The sequence below is a fragment of the Chaetodon trifascialis genome, chromosome 16, assembly GCF_039877785.1.
Source record: "Chaetodon trifascialis isolate fChaTrf1 chromosome 16, fChaTrf1.hap1, whole genome shotgun sequence".
In the NCBI taxonomy this organism is placed as follows: Eukaryota; Metazoa; Chordata; class Actinopteri; order Chaetodontiformes; family Chaetodontidae; genus Chaetodon; species Chaetodon trifascialis.
In genome coordinates this window covers 514,346-531,307 of record NC_092071.1, presented here as the reverse complement: position 1 = coordinate 531,307, position 16,962 = coordinate 514,346, and the positions used below count along the sequence as shown (strand labels likewise).

General features: G+C 50.4%; 1 protein-coding gene across 1 annotated transcript; it reads left to right on the top strand.

Moving 5' to 3' along the window:
* Positions 1-1,931: 1,931 nt before the first annotated feature.
* On the top strand, positions 1,932-16,703 carry fgfr4 (fibroblast growth factor receptor 4). The gene is made up of 21 exons (XM_070982410.1): positions 1,932-2,509; positions 4,277-4,491; positions 7,001-7,188; positions 7,300-7,450; positions 7,610-7,660; positions 8,369-8,638; positions 8,968-9,057; positions 9,148-9,314; positions 9,479-9,602; positions 10,293-10,483; positions 10,779-10,917; positions 11,092-11,285; positions 11,507-11,652; positions 11,991-12,112; positions 12,214-12,324; positions 12,617-12,807; positions 14,240-14,362; positions 14,934-15,004; positions 15,206-15,343; positions 15,480-15,585; positions 16,070-16,703. Exons 2-21 carry the CDS (start codon positions 4,386-4,388, stop codon positions 16,244-16,246), a joined length of 2,856 nt encoding a protein of 951 aa, XP_070838511.1. The 5' UTR covers positions 1,932-2,509; positions 4,277-4,385; the 3' UTR covers positions 16,247-16,703.
* The last annotated feature ends 259 nt before the right edge of the window (positions 16,704-16,962 follow it).

Genomic DNA, 16,962 nt, shown 5'->3' with positions numbered 1-16,962 from the left:
CTCTCTCTCTCTCTCTCTCTCACGCACACACACACACACACACACACACACTCTATCTGTTGGGTAATGATTTACTTTATGAGGACTCGTCCTGTTGTGTCCCCATAAGGACGGCGAGTCCCCGCAGTGTGACTGTAATCGAACATGTGTCCCCACAAAGTGTGGAATACGTGTCCACACACGCGCTCAGGTATGACGCGAGCGCTCGCTGAGAGCGCCGGCGGCCATTAGCGCGGCTCTTATCTACTTTATGACTTCCGCTCGGCCTCGTTTATTTGTGTACTTTGACTTTCGCTGTAAAGCTCCGTCTGACCCGACGCAGCACAGCGCGGGGTCAAAGGTCAGATCTGGAATTTATTTGTGCACAGATTTCAGCTCGGCGGCGGCGGGAGGAGTTCGACCCACAGAGGGAAGCGAGCGGCGTGCAGCTTCTTCTTCTTCTGTCATTCTGAAGTTTGCAGCGGAGCCCTGGCGGGACGGTGGGTCCAGCGTCCCGGCAGCTCCGGGGCTGAAGCAGGTATCACGCAACCGCGCTTGAATCCGGGCCAGGACCTTTGTGGCTCCTGATTGGCCCCTCTGTCCCTGACACTTCCTGTCTCTCTTCACAGTAAAAACTGTCCTGCAGAGCTAAAAGGATCAGCGTGAAGGACTCCTCAGAGCGTCTTTACGGGCCGGCTGACTTCAGACCTGCTGAGGTCACAGTTCACTCTAGAAACATCCTCTCTGATTGGAGGCTCAGTGGATCTACAGAGATCCAGAGAGACCCAGTCTGTCGGTTCCGTCAAACAAACTCTTCCTCTGAAGTCTTCGGTGTGATACATGGCCAGAAGTATGTGGACAGCTGAGCTTTCCTGAGAGGGGCGGCCTGGTTTACCTGCCGAGGTCTGGACTGTGCAGGTGAGTCCTGAGACCTTTTCTTTCCTGAACGTTGTCAAGTTGAAGCAGAAACCGGATGAATTCACACACCGAATCCTCCAAAAGTCACAAGAGGAGATTTCAGCCGTCGTCTCCACTTTGACCCTCACAGAGATGTATGATCCTTTTTCAGGCTTCGACCTTGAACTGAACCTTTAACTGCTCTTCTACCCAAAACCACCGCAGAAATCAGAATCAGAAAAAGCTTCATTTTACACATACCAGGAATTTGTTTTGGTGAGTTGGTGCATGACACATCTTCTAGAAATAAGCTATTAAAATGCAAAAATATAACCACAGACTAAAATCTAAAGTTTCTCTGGGAAAAAAAAAGATGTTCTTCTCCTTCGTTTGCTTCTTGCTGCTGGATTTTAATTGGCCAAAATGAAGGAATCCACTTTCTACATGGAGGTGAGGTAAAGTGAAGAAAAGGAGGCCATGTGATCTGCTTTGTCCTCTTCATTGCCACCATCAGGTGCTTGGTCTCCTCTGTGTTCTCAGGTGTTTGGTCTGTCTGAAGCTCTTATTTAATAAAGTTTTTGCGTGTCTGTGATGTTTGACGCCCTGAGACGTGAGCACGAGGCTGTTAGAGCTCCGAGTGAAGCTGATAACAGGCTGATCTGGAGTCTGTGCTGCAGCTAATGGGATTACAGCAGCTTCTTCTTTACTGATGCAATTAAGACAGGATGCCCGAGGAGGCCCGGGGAGGCCCAGGGAGGCCTGGGGAGACCTTGGCGCCCTCTTTGCAGGACGGACAGTGAAGGCACCAGAAGTGTCCCAGTCTTCAGGCAGTTTTCTGGTTCCAGGAGCTGTTGTGGAGGAGGGGGAGGCACGGGGTCCTGGCTCTTATTTGCCAGCTCTTTGGAGGGCTGGGGGTGGTTTTTGTGTGGGGGTGCACGGGGGGTGACAGAAGCGCACCCCTCCCCTTTCTCTCCCCTCCTCCTCCTCCTCCTCCTCCTCCTGCTCCCTGGCCGCTCTCAGACCATTGTTATTGTGCCTGCCGTCCGCAGAGCGGCAGAGCTGAAGGAGGGTCGCTGTGTGGAGGACTCGGTCTCTGCTCTCTGCTGTAGACACGAAGGAGGCTGAGCTCCTCATTTCAGATCTGAGCGGGATAAAGTCAGAGGAGAGAGGAGAGAGGAGGCGCTGCGTAAAGACGCACGTTAAAACTCCAAGAGTCCAGTTGAGTCAGGGGGGAGTCTGAGCGACGCTTCTGTCCCTCTCTGCTCTCCACCACACTCTTTCTCTCATTCTGTCGCCACATCGGATCTTTTCTTTCATTTTCAGAGTCAGAAACGACGAGTTTCAACGCTCTCGGCTTCCTCCTCTGCGTGGATTTAGCGCTCTGAGCGGCCGCGGTGGACTTTGGCCCGGGATCACGGCTCCTTCCCCCGGTCACAGGGACAGCCCGGCAGCTGTCGTTCATGGTCCACAGGACTGTTTTTGATGGATTTATAAGCTCCACTCCTTCAGCCGGATACGCAGCGGCCTCAGAGGGACTTTACAGCAGACGGAAGGCTCCAAATGAGGATTTCAATGCCGAGCCGCATCGAGCGGGACGAGGACTGATTTGTCCTCGGTGCCAGCGCGAGGAAAGGTGGGTGCAAACAGACGGAGGCAGCTGCTGGTTCATTCATTTCAGCGGGTTACAGGAGACAGTGTGTCCGACCAGGAGCCGCTCAGGACGCGTCGCGTTCACCGTGTGAGCGCGTCTCTCCCAGCTTTCAGCGGGTTTTTAGAAGTCCACTGAAACAAAGCAGCATCAGAGCCGCGTGCCCGAAAGCCGTCCGGCGACCCCCGTTTGCTCATTTCAACACATTCAGCAGAAAAGTTTCAGAGCAGCTGAAAGTCAACTTGTTTGTCTCGAGCAGTCTCTTGTTAGACGTTGAACCTTCCGCAGGGACTATTTGTCAGGAGGAAAGAGTGTGTGTGTGTGTGTGTGTGTGTGTGGAGTTTAAAGACCTGATCAGACCTGCAGCCTGCTGACGGTTCACTCATTTCAACAGTCTGCCTGCCTTTTATTTCCCTTCAGTTTATTGATCTCGCGATGTGTGGACACTGTTCAGCCGATCGAAGTGATCGATTGACGGCAGCCACGCGTGCACACTCATGACGTTTGTCAGGTGAGATTCAGAAGCTGCTTCCAGCCTTCATTAAAAAACGATAACTTTCATCCAGCGGGCTGGTTCTTTAAACCGTGTGTGTGTGTGTGTGTGTGTGTGTGCGTGTGTGTGCGTGCGTGCGTGCGCGCCCCGCGTGCGTGCAGCGCACCGGGCTCTGGCGCCGGAGCGCAGTTGGCTCGACTCAGCAGAAGAATCGGTGCTTTATTCCCGCAGAGTGACAGCGGGCAGTGTGAGTGCAGGATGCGTTCAGGGAACAGTTTTCACCTTAAATCAGATCTGAACACATTTTCAAAACAACATCTTAAGTAATATTTTAAATCATCTTTTTACTGAAGGCGTCTTCCACAGAGAAGCACGTGTGGAAATGGTTGTTAATGAACTCTGCTTCTATTGAAATTAATTAACGAAAATGAGTCAAACTTATTGAGATAACATTTTGTAGTCATATTGTTCAGATGCCAGGCTGATGTTCCAGCTGATTAATCAATAATGGATTGATAGAAAGTCACTTTCAGGCAAACTTAGACCCTAGAAGCTGCTTCCAGCTCTGACGTTTTGAGGATTTTTTTGATTTGTCGTGTGTAATAAGACGCTGAACGTCTCTGAGGTTTTGGACTGATGGTCAGACTAAACTGAACTAAACGTGTGGAAACTGACTTTGTGGTTTCTGAAGCGATGAATGAACGATACAAAGATCAGAGACGTCCAGTGAGGACAGAGGTGCAGTTCTTCTGTGGTGTACATTGAAGTGGGACATGAAGCGGTGGGGGGACGGTGCTCTGCAGTGGACACACTTCTCCGTTGTTTATTTCCTCCTCCTCCCCTGAAGCCGGAGTCTCGCCGGCTGCTGTCGGAGCTCTGCTGCTCCTTCACATTCTGGAGCTTCCTGGCAAGTTTCAAGTGTTTTTCTAGCGAGGGTCCATTATCCCAGCAGCCCGAGCGCCATCCATTGACAAACAACAGGCAGTAACAGCCCTGCTCCTTATTCATGACGCAGGAGAGCCTGGACAATGTAGGGCGGACGAGCGGGACAGTTAACAGGACATCTGGTTAAGAATGCAGCAGCTCGCAGTCTAAACAGGCTCTTTAACTGTTTGCCTGTGTTTGTGTTTTTCTGCCACCTGGTTCAAACCCAACAGAGAGCTTTGTGTCTTCAGCGGCTCTGCAGCCAGACCTCCTGAAAGAATCAAGTTTCTGATGGACGGATAACCGTCTGACATGTGTTTGGTTTGTGTCCACAGGGTCCAGATTTAGAGACATTGTGGGTTAGACGTTTCCAATGCCAGGGACCAGAGCGTGAGGCCCAGTCCAGGCTTCAGCGTACATTTCTGCCCTTTAACCACAAGACACATGCGTGACGCGAAGAAGATGGCGAGCGTCTGCATGCTCTGCGTCCTGCTGCTCTGCCTGACGGACGGGGTCTCGGCCAGGACCGTCGACGAAGGCAGAACCAAAGGTAAGTGGCACCTGAGCCGGACGCCCCCTCTGAGGTCGGCGTCGGGCTGGAAAGCTCTGACTGTTGGCGTTTAGCTGCTCAGAAAAGAGGTTTTGTTTGGACTCGATCCGTCCACGCTGCCGTCGGAGAAAGTGTTTGTTTGAAAGTTTGTTGGCAGCAGCAAACCCAGAGGAAGTGAAGGTGACGGAGAAGTCAGCGTCTGGGTGGAGCGAGGGAGGTGCAGAAAAAAGCTCTCAGTGTTTCTGCTGCCGTAAACTTTGCTACCTGATCCGTCCGAGGCCCCGAGGCTCGGAAGTGTAAATCAGCCTGGCTGCGTGCCAGCTGAGGATGAGGAGGGGGGCCGAAGGGCTGCTTTCATTCATGCTTTACCAACAGTCAGCCACTGTCAGCGCCAAGGTCTCCTAAAAGTTCCAGAAGTAATCTGTGAAGCAGCAAAGTGAGCAAAGTTTGTCCTCTGTGTGACGTGGACCCGTCCTCAGATTAAAGGGGGACGTTTTGCTCGCAATGTTTGTGGATTGATGAAAGACAAAGTGGATTGTCGCCCTGAAGGCGCCGAGCGCAGGAGCCGGATCCTCTCCGTCTCCGTGGGGCGAGCGAGGCCAGCCGGGGCTTGCCGTTCAGACCGCAGTGAGCAGGAGGACGCCTCCAAAAAGCCTTCAGGTTTATTTACGGGACAGATGAGACAGATGAGGACTGATAGTAGAAAGATGCAGAGGTGGTAAAAGCTGCAGCTGCAGCCGTGAAGGCAGAAGGTTGAGTGGAAAACAGACAGTTACACGAATCTGGAACTGGAAGAATTCTCCATTCACAGTTTTTCATGTGGAAACAATCAGATCAAACCTGCTTTAAAGACTCAAGTCAAAGACAAGTCGAAGACAAGTCGAAGACAAGTCAAAGACAAGTCGAAGACAAGTCGAAGACAAGTCGAGGGTCTCTGGAGGTGAGATGTGATGCAGAGTTTCACACACGGAGCCAGAGAGATATTTTTAGATCATTTCCTTTATTCAAATGAATTGATTTCATCGCTTCAGCTCTTCTCCGTCGCTCTTTTCTGTCCTGCTGCTCTTTGATAACAGCGCTGACAGACAGTAAATCACTCTGCTCTCCAAACATAATTATACGTCTAATGTTTGTCACCGCAGGCTGCTGAATGCAGCTCTTCTCTTTCTTCCCTGTTTTGTGCCACATCATTAGACATTATATGAAAGTCTGAGCGTCGCTTTGGTCTGTGCGCTCCAGCTGCTCCTCACGTCCACAGAGGACACGAACACAGGACACTTCCACAGAGGATGTCCAAGTTTAAAGGACGGTCGAGAAGCTGTGAAACATTTCAGTCTTTTCAGTCAAATCACTAAAAACAAAAGCGTCATTAACTGTTTTATTTGACATCATTAAGGAGAAGACAGTGTCCCGTCAGTCAGTCCGTCCTCATGAGACTGCAGGAGAAACGCTTGCTGCTGAGCTGGTGGACGTACTGGAGGCCTCTGCTGCGTTTGCACTTCAGGCCATGAAGCCCGTCATTGTCCCGGTCCTGCTGCCGGCCGAGCGGCCGAGCGGTTTGTTTGTGTTGTGTTGTGTTTTGTTTGCCCCCTCGCCTCTGGGTGACAATTCACACTCTGCCGCGAGTTCAACTCCAGGGCAGCGTCCCCGTCTCTGCGAGTTCATTAGCATGGCTCCAAGTGTGTCCACCGCTGTGATTTCCAGCTGACTGTTTCTCCGTGTCCACATGCAGCCGTCGCTCTGTTCCTCCCCTTAAATCAGTGTTTTCACATTAAACTTCTTTTCATTTGTTTTCCTCTCGGCTGCTTTGACCAATCACGTTTCTGATGTTCCACTTTCGACGGTGTAAGCGTGCGTTTGTTCCTGGAGCCTCTCGTGTACTCGAGGCCATTAGGAAAGAAGGAGCACTTCACTCCGACAGGGAACAGATTGCCTTTTCACTGAGCGTTCGCAGGAAGCAATCAGACAGAAAATTGCTGTGGAAAATTGCTCGTTCTGAGTGACTGAGCAGTAAACGCCGTCCCAGTCCGGGGTGCACATATGCTCCAACAAGCGAGTGGGCGAGCACATACATGGGCGAGTGACCCTCTGAATGGCCAGCACTGTGGCTGATGGTGACACGATAGTTGCCGGGTTATCAGGCACTCTATCGCCAGTTCCTGGAGCATTAAATGACAGCGCTTGTTCGGGAACACGGTGTGCTTCAGCTGCCAGACCATTCAGAGGTAAACTGAAACCAGGATGTGTTTGACAGTTTCTGTCTTGTTCGCTGTGGCCACGCTCAGACTGAGGAGGTTTCTAGAAGTTTATTCAGACTCCTGGAATCTATGAAATGACCGTAACACAACCCAATAATCTGTTTTTAAAAGTATTTCAGGAGTAAATAGAATCTTTGAGAGGAAAATAGTTTGGAGTGATTTCAGTCGGCAGATCCATGAAAATCAGTCTGAACCACGATAAAGAAGCTGAGGACTAACTTTCTCGATCTTACCGCTCTGTTCTTCTACAGATCTTCGGGTCTCCAGGCCTCTGATTGTAGCAGGTTACCCAGAAAACACCACGGGGGTGGTGGGTGGTCAGGTGAAGATGGTATGTAAAGTCCACCGGCCGGCGTCCACCAAGGTACAGTGGCTGAAGACAGAGTCCACTGCAGCTGGACGGAGCCAGGCAGGACCGCCTCGCCTCAGGGCTCTGACGGTGAGGACAGATACGAACCGGTTGAGACTTCCTGTTCTACTCTGTGCAGAAGGTGTTTGCTTCTGTCCTCATCCTTTGAAAGGATGTTAAAATGATCTGTCCTCCATGCAGGCACTGCAGAGCAACGCGTCCAAGGTCAACACACTGTACCTGTCCAACATCAGCCTGGAGGACGCAGGCGAGTACATCTGCATGGCTGAGAACACCCACGCAGGACAGACAGTACAGGCCATGCAGTCGGCGTGGCTGGAGGTCCTGCCAGGTGAGACGCGGGCGTTTCTGTGCCATTCAGGTGTCATTTGTATGACAGTTTCATCCAAAGAGCCTCGTGTGACTTTCAGCCCAAATACCACAACGATTGATCATCTGTCAGACCATTCACCATCGCACCGTTTCAATACGTCCACCTTCTGCTCCACAGGTACCATCATCGCCCAGACTGTGGACCTGCCTGCTGCTGAAATCCCTCCAGGTACGCTCACCTCGTTACCATGATGGAGCAGTCTGTGGGCAAACGTTCTTTCCTCCTGAATTCTGAATTCACGACGCAGTTTCAGTCCTTGTACTTGATTGAAAGCACTTGAAATATGGACGATCCAGGTTAAAAGTGTGAACCTCTGTAAGCAGAGATGACAGTGCAGACCGGTGAAGACGGTCCGGCGGCCATCTGTGTCCTCCTCCTCAGCCGGGAATGAACTCCTCTCCTCCCTTCGCTCACTTAGATCTCCAGTGAAGCTTCACCGCCCCTCAGATTCACTCTGCCTCTGCTGTCACTGCAACATGTTCATTAGCTTCAGTCTCGTCCTCCACGTTTCTTTTCTGCTTTTCTTTTTGGAGTGAGCGGTGAAAGGAGGAGGAGGTGAGGAGGAGGGCTGGGTCTCCTGGTCGCCATGGTAATTTCATTGTGTGTGTGTTTGTGAGGGGGGGCAGGAGATAATGGGGTTGAAGAGCTGAAGGTCATAGTTGAGAGGGTGGCCACTTGCTTTAGAGGGGAGATGAAGGAATAAAGTGCCGACTGGCCGGTGTGGTGATGTGAGGCAAAGAGCAAAAGAAACAGAAAAAGAAGGAAAAGAGAAAGAAAACACAAAGACAAAGCTGAGAGAAACAAGAGGAGAAGAAGCGCAGCTGAAAAGGAAAAATGTCCTCCATGCTAACGCCTCGCGTGGTGATGTTTCAACAGACGTTCTTGAGGACCTGAGTGAAGACACCACAGAACATCTTCTGTTGGAGCCGGGAAACGTCCTGAAGCTGCGCTGCGACCTGAGCGCCCGACCCGGGATGGCCGTGAACTGGTACAAGGAGGGAGGCCGGGTTCTGCCCACGCCCCGCATCCAGATCCGCGGGACCGTCATGGAGATCACAGACATGACATATGAGGATTCCGGCGTTTATGTTTGTGTTCTTCGGGGAACCAAAGAGCCGGTGAGGAACTTCACCATCACTGTGGCAGGTAAGAACACTAAGAGCGGTTTAAGTGCTTAAAGATCTCATCAAGCCACCATGTTGTTAGCGAGCTAGCATTTTGTCCTTGTACAAAACAATCACCCGTTCACAGACGACCTCCAGTACGTCTGAAACATCAGTCAGTTAAATGTTTTGTTGTCAACAAAAAGTTCATCTGAATTATTGGTGAATTGTTTACAGACTCACTGGTTCCAGCTTCCAAAATGAATATTTGCTTCTTTTCTTTGTCATATATGATTATCTTTGGGTTGACTGCTGGTTTGGGTCTTGGGATTGTGACGGACTTCAGATTTCCTTCATTTGTCATGTTTGTAGACTCGCTGGGGTCGGGGGACGACGATGAGGACAACGGCTTGGAGGACTCATCAGCCGAGATGGAAAACGAGCAGGTGTACTTCTCCAGAGGTGTGCTGTCGTTTGCTTCACATCCTTCAGGAACTCAGCCCGGCTTCAGCGTGCTGGCTAAAGGCTTAATGGGTGTCTTTGTCCATTCAGGTCCATACTGGACCCACACCCAGCGTATGGAGAAGAAGCTGTACGCCGTTCCTGCAGGGAACACGGTGAAGTTCCGCTGTCCGGCCATGGGCAGCCCCATGCCGAGCATCCGCTGGCTCAAAAACGGCCGTGAATTTAGAGGAGAGCACCGCATCGGAGGCATCAAGGTGAGGGCGGTGCTCGTGTGTTTTCTCCTGAATTTAAAGCTCGATGATGATCATCGGGGTGATGTTTGAGTGTTACTGTGCAGCCGTTAGATGTTTGTTTGTGCTTCTTCCTGTCACTCTGGTCGTAAAGTGACACTGAAGACGTTTTGTGTTTCTTTGGTTAGCTGAGACACCAGCACTGGAGCCTGGTGATGGAGAGCGTTGTGCCGTCAGACAGAGGAAACTACACCTGCGTGGTGGAGAACAAATACGGCTCCATCACTCACAGCTACGTCCTGGATGTCCTCGGTAAGACCTGGATGTGGGGAGGCTGTGTGAAAGCGGGTGTGTGGGTGTTTTGTCATTTTTGCATCGGATGTGTTACATCACACAGATTGAGTCCTTGAACTGAAGGACTGAAGTGGACACGAGAGTCTTCTTTAAACCTGTGTGTAAATTTCAGTGCTTTATGATTGGCTGACTGTATTCTCAGCAGCAGCAACGGCAGTTCTTAGTCGGCCTCCAGCCGAAGGGAGGGGATGACTGGGGGGGTGAGCAGGAGGTGACGGGGCGCCTGGAGATCGACGAGGGCTGCGGTTTGTTTGTTCATTTGTTTGCTGGCCGTCCACCACGGGGTCAGTTTCTGTCCCCACCGACGGGGGGAGAAGACTAACGAGACAACTAACGAGATGAGAGAGCGAGAGTAACTGCAGATCAAAGAGAGTCCGGCTGACAAAGAGCCACGCTAATGGAACCGATTTTCATCTCAAAATGCGTTTCCTGCTCTTTTGCCAGCGCACGAACACATTATAGGTGACAGCGACAACTGCTGGACATTTTCAGGCGTCTGTTTGCAAAGCAGTCGCGTTCACAGCTGTTAAACGGCCAAATATCTGGATGTTTTTGTCCAGCCTTTGTGGACTCCTGGTGAGGCAGATATTTGACAGATCTGTTAAATCTAGAGTGTAATGTTATCTGTCTGACTTCTCCCGACCACAGAGCGTTCCCCACACAGGCCCATTCTGCAGGCTGGTCTGCCAGCCAACACCACAGCAGTGGTGGGCAGCGACGTCCAGCTCCACTGTAAGGTCTACAGCGACGCCCAGCCTCACATTCAGTGGCTCAAACACATCGAGAGAAACGGCAGTCGCTATGGTTCTGATGGGACGCCCTATGTTCAGATCCTCAAGGTGGGTGACTTCTAACAGGGTTTTAATAAGTACCAACACACCCTGACCTTCTGCTCAGCCAGCTTCAGCTGTGCACTATGAACTCTATATGAAGCTGTCAGTCAAACTTCAGCTGAACTACGTTACACACCTGAACGTCCTGAATTTTAACACAGTTACAAATTCCCCAACAAAACAGTGCTGAAAAAGTTAACTGCTTTGATAACCAACGTCAACAACTGTGAAAGCCTCCAGAGGAAGTTTAAGGCGCGATGGTTGATGTAAACTGTTTATTTGCTTCATCCGTCTTGTGCAGACCGGCAGTCTCAACATGTCAGAGGTGGAGGTGCTCTACCTGTCCAAGGTTACCATGGAGGATGCAGGAGAGTACACCTGTCTGGCTGGAAATTCAATCGGATTCGCCCACCAGTCTGCCTGGCTCACCGTCATCTCAGGTAAACATACAGGATTCATCCAGATGGATGACGGAGTGGAACAGGAAGTTATGTCCACTCTGCCGGCAGCGAGATCTTTAGCAAGTGATGTCTGGGTACTGATGAAGTTGAACATCAGTACATGTAGATGTGGTTTGTCACTTCCCGTGTCACATATTCCCTCTCCTCCAATAGAAGAGGAAGCAGCAGTCACCATGGAGACCATGGAGACCAAGTACACCGACATCATCATCTATGCCTGTGGTTTCCTGGCTCTGATCATGGCCATCATCATCGTGGTGCTGTGTCGGATGCAGGTCCACCCCAGACGGGAGCCGTTTGATGCCCTGCCTGTCCAGAAACTCTCCAAGTTCCCTCTTCGCAGACAGGTACAAGGCACAATGCATCATGGGAATTTGAGTTGGTCTTCTCAAGCAGCTGCTTTGGCAAACTGCAGTCGATGACTGAAGGCCGCGGTGGGCTTGACGACACAGCACAGAGTGTTGTCCCGCCACGTTTGGAGGGGGAAGTGTTTATAGCCCTTTGGAAAAAGGCCAAAGGAACGATTCCCGAAAGGTGGCAACTAAACGCTCTGCATCTCTTCCTTCAGTACTCGGTGGAGTCCAACTCGTCAGGGAAGTCCAGTGCGTCACTGATGAGGGTGGCTCGCCTCTCGTCCAGCTGCTCCCCCATGCTAGCTGGAGTCATGGAGTTTGAGTTGCCCTACGACCCGGACTGGGAGTTCCCCAGGGAGAAGTGAGTTATCTGCCATGTGGAACCTCTTCTGTCACCAAGATGTAAATGATGAAGGACGGTGGCTTAGATGAAATGACACCTACTCTGAAGTGATTATGGAAGAGATGAGTTTTGAAATGTTGAGCCTCAGTAACAGATTTAACGTGAGAGCTCTGCAGCTCAGTTTGTTCATTTGAACACTGTCGCGTCATCAGGGACCTAAAAAGAAACAAGCCCGCAACCCATTTTTGGCTCTACCCAACCTATGTTTTAAGAAACCAGAGCCCCAAATTATGGATTTGTACAGTTTTCATTTGGACAGTCTTATTTTGACTAACTTTCACTTTTTCTCTCTCCAGTTTAACGTTGGGCAAACCTCTAGGAGAAGGCTGCTTCGGTCAGGTGGTCAGGGCTGAGGCCTACGGCATTAACAAGGACAGTCTGGATCAGGCCACCACTGTGGCTGTCAAGATGCTCAAAGGTAGGACAGCCATGCAGCAGACACAAAAGTACCTCTAGAAATTCGCTAAAGTCCGCTTTCTGTGGGACGTGGTTTTCTAAAGAAGATCTGTTGTCCCTCAGATGACGCTACAGACAAAGATCTGGCAGACCTCATCTCAGAGATGGAGCTGATGAAGGTGATGGACAAACACAAGAACATCATCAACCTGCTGGGAGTCTGCACACAGGATGGTGAGTCGAGACTCTTCTTGTTTTATTTCTACGCAGCTCGTCCTGCTTCATGTGAAAAGGTTGGACGTCTGTCAGTCAAGTCAAACTAAAGGTCTTCTTGGCTCTCGAGCCGATGATTAGAGGAACGATTAAAGTACAGCTTCCTTTACCTCCCTCCTAAACCCCCTTTTTATTGTGAATTACAACCAACCAACCTAATTTAGCGAGTGTTTCAGCGATTGTGGTCCAGAGCCTGGAGGCTGAAACAACAGCAGAAAGAACCCGTCCTTCATCTTGTTTGTGTCCCCCCCAGGTCCTCTGTATGTGCTGGTGGAGTATGCGTCCAAAGGCAGTCTGAGGGAGTACCTGCGGGCCCGGAGACCCCCAGGCATGGACTACACCTTTGATGTGACCAAGGTGCCTGAAGAGCAGCTCACCTTCAAAGACCTGCTTTCCTGCGCTTACCAGGTCGCCAGAGGGATGGAGTACCTCGCCTCTAAGAGGGTACGTTCAATTTAAAGAGCTGCAGTAGAAGAAGAAGAAGCTGAATCTCTGGTGACTGTAAATCAAGAGTTCATGGACGCAAGAGGCAGCTTGTTGGGAAACTTGTTGGTTTATCCATCAGCAGACTGACTGAGCGAGGATGTGAAGATCTGCTGCTTTATGTCAGCAAATGAAATATCTTTGCATTATATTTTGTAAAACTGACGAAGTAAAACACACTGGGTCCTGGTTTGGGTTGAACATTTATACTGCGAGCTTCAGCCCTGTGAGGACGTTTCTGTGTCATCAGATCTCTTCACAGTAAAATGTGTCCATGGTCAGGAAATACAGCTCAGCATCTGTAGACTGCACGCTGTCTCAGCCCTGGGGGGGCTGTAACTTCAGCCGCTTGGTGTTGACTTAAGGGGAATTGTGAGCAGGGTTGAGTTCTTGTGTAATTCAGAGGTTTTGGCCTTCAGATGGATGAGTTGGGTCCAGGCGGGTCTGGCAGCACCGGTCCCGTCTCTCGCGCCATCCTCTGTCTGTTCCGGTCTTTCTTTTATTCCCATCCCCACCCCCCATGTTTCTTTTCCTTTCATTTACCCAGCATGCTCTCTGTCTGCGTGCGTCTCTTTGTCTGCCAGCCGGTGTCTCAGACGGACATTCCTGAACAGAAAGCTGCTGCAGCTTCGGTCCATCCGTCTGTCCGTCCCTCCGTCGCAGGGCTTTGTCCTTTTTAGCGCTGCCATAAATCTGTTAGCAAACAGGCAGCAGAGCCGTCGTCTGGGTGTAGGCATCAGGTTTCTGGCCTTACGGCCTCCTAAGAATGCAGGAGCCTGAAACTAACCCTCCATTATGGGGAGACCCACAAACCAAGACAGGTTCATTTCGCACGTCCCCACAAATCCCACGTCTATTTCGAATGAAAACCAAAATAAACTTAATGACATCCATTCAATGTGGGCAAACAGTGCCTTTCTTTTTCCCTCCCAAAGGGTTGTTTTTACTTCAAACTGCACAGTTTCTATATAAAGCCATTTTAATTTTGTTGCGCTGACTAAAATGAGGCCCTGTGTGTTGACTTAAGACTCCTGAGTCTTTTCATTTTGGGAGAAAATCTGCAATGAATCATTTCTGCCCCCCCGCCTCCATGTTTTTACATGAACGCTGCAAAACCACGTCCTGGAACAGACGAGGACGTCTTGTGTCACAAGTCTAAATTCAAAAGAGCGTTTGATGATGAAGCTGAGTTCAAGCTCTTGTTCAGCCAAAGCTGTAGAGACTGGTGTTAAAAACAGAACAACAGGAAAACAATTCATTCAGCCGAGTCAGACATGAAGTCCAGGACCGCTTCAACGTGTTGCTCATCTTGTAATCTGGAGGCCCAGCAGCCGGCCGTAAGATCACTTCAGGGTTTTGTGTCAGCCTTTAATTCTCTCTTCTCTCTCTGCAGTGCATCCACAGAGATTTGGCAGCCAGAAACGTTCTGGTGACGGATGACAACGTGATGAAGATCGCTGACTTTGGCCTGGCCAGAGGAGTCCACCAGATCGACTACTACAAGAAAACCACCAACGTGAGTGAGGCTTCCCGGCAGCCTGTTTTCAGGAATCACTCTTCGCTCCTGCAGCTTTCAGTGAAACCTTTGTTTTCCAGCCGTTAACAAGTGTTTCCTCTTCACTCCACAGCTGAACACAGTGGAAATGTTTGTGCTTGAAAATATTCATGTGACTTACTGATCTGAAAGTAGTGTCGTAGATTTAAGTGCTCCCTCAGGAATCAATGAGGTGTCACATTAATATCAGTCGAAGCGGATCTTCCTGCCACCGTGTTTGGATGGTTCAGAGGTTGAAGTGAAGCTGGCTCTTTGTAAAAACACCAGCCAGTCAGGTTCCTCCTCCTCACAGCTTTAACACTCCTTAAGACAGATGTCTGATGGTCTCCTCTGATTGGCAGCAGGCCTAATGGGACTTAATTAGAGAAGAGGGGAGGCTAGGAGGGAGGAGCAGGAGGAGGACTGTGAGGGAGGAATGAGCGAGTCTGGAGTCTGAGTGTGGTTGAAAAACAGTGACGATGTGTTGAGATGGACGGTGTGTTGTGGTGGTACGTGGAGGTGGAGCTCTAACGTGTCGGGCTCTGCTCTGCAGGGACGGCTGCCGGTGAAGTGGATGGCACCAGAGGCCTTGTTTGACCGAGTCTACACCCACCAGAGTGACGTGTAAGTCTAACTTCTCAGATACTGAAGCTGCTGCAGGAGAAAGACGACGAGCTGTTCAAACTCACAAATTCAGATGCCTTTGGTTTGCTTTCTGTGTCAAAGTGCTTTTCGTTGAGTCACTTATTTCCCCTGCAGTCCTTTCCTGTTTCGTCTTGTCAGCGTGCGGCCTGATCACAAATGTCTGCTGCTGTCTGTGCTCAGGTGGTCGTTTGGGGTTCTGATGTGGGAGATCTTCACGCTGGGCGGCTCGCCGTATCCTGGTATCCCTGTCGAGGAGCTCTTCAAGCTGCTGAAGGAAGGACATCGCATGGACAAACCCTCCAACTGTACACATGAGCTGTAAGTAGTTAGCATGTCTGCGCTGCCCGAGCCAGAGAGTCCGTCTGTCTGTCCATGATGTTGTTGGCTCGAAGCAGCAGTGAACGTGTCTGCGAGCTGACGCTGTTAAAGCGCCGCTCTGTTCTTGTCTGTGCAGCTACATGATGATGCGTGAGTGCTGGCATGCCGTTCCCACCCAGAGACCCACCTTCAAGCAGCTGGTGGAGGAGCTGGACAGAGTGCTGCTGTCCATCTCTGACGAGGTGGGCTCCACACACATACACACACACACACACACACACACACACACACACACACACACATCCGTGCACCGATGAAGATGCGCACACACATTTTCTTCGTCTCCTTCACAATCTGCTGTCCAGATGTCCTCAGTGTGGACAGCAGAGTCGGCGGTCTGTAAACCCCGAACAACAAAACCAAACCAAACTGTTGGCTGCAGCGTCGAAGTGCTGACGCTTCAGAGCGTTTCTCGCCAGACGTCAGCGCCTGCTGATTGGTCAGCAGCTCGTGTGATTGATCAGTTGCTTCTTTAGTATTTCTTGGCTTTAAACCGACCAAACTGTCTCCATAACGATGCGGTGGCAGCGCTTCTCTCCATCTGCATCCATTAAATGGACGGCGTGTTCAGTCTGACAGCCTTTCCGTCTCCACCGCTGTTTCCTGCCAGTTTAACAAACAAACACCAACATTTCTCTAATTTCTGGACTTCCTGTCTCCCCACAGTACTTGGACCTGTCCACACCCTTCGAGCAGTACTCGCCGTCATGCGAGGACACCTCCAGCTCCTGCTCCTCTGACAACGACTCTGTTTTTACCCACGATGCCTTGTCCACCGACCCCTGCCTCCTGGGCTACCAGGACGTGCGCCCCCGGATAGACGCGAAGGCGGCGCTCCGATAGACGCTCGGCTGAAGGCGCCCACGCAAACTCAGACATGAAGACAACAAAGGGGAAACACTACATAATGTCACACCAACTGGCAGCCATGCTGACGGTCCGCAGTTGCATTTCTGAAGGTTTTTATTGTCATCAGGTTTCGGTCGGACGTCCACTGTGGCACCGGACCAAACGTCAGATAGCGACGGGCACGTCTGCACGCACCAACATCCACACACACGCATGCACGTGGAGCACTGAGGCTTCGTCACATGACGAAGGTTTGGAGGAAAACGTTTCATCGTGGGCAGAAGAAAAGAGGACGAACACAAATGGCACTGTGCCCAAGAACAGCGGCGACGCTGCAAACCTGCTTCAGAGAGGCGACGGACAATGAGCTCCTCACAAAGTCAACCCAAAACGAGGGCCGAAGCCTCGCTGACAAAGACATTTTAACGAGAAAGATTTATTTTGCTATGATAAAAAAGAAGAAAATGATTGTTAAATATAAATCTCTTTATATAAGATTATTTTACTTTTGTGTTGCTTATTTAAAAAGAAAACGGTCTTAAATCTCAGGATCTCTTGTGCTTAGACGTTGCTGTAGTGGCAGCAAAGTGCCTGAATTTATGATTTCCTGTGAATATATTAGAATATTAAAATATTGTATGTACATATCAACAACAGAAAGACGATTGCCTTTTATAAATTATTCTGAATGACACAAAAATGAAGGTTAT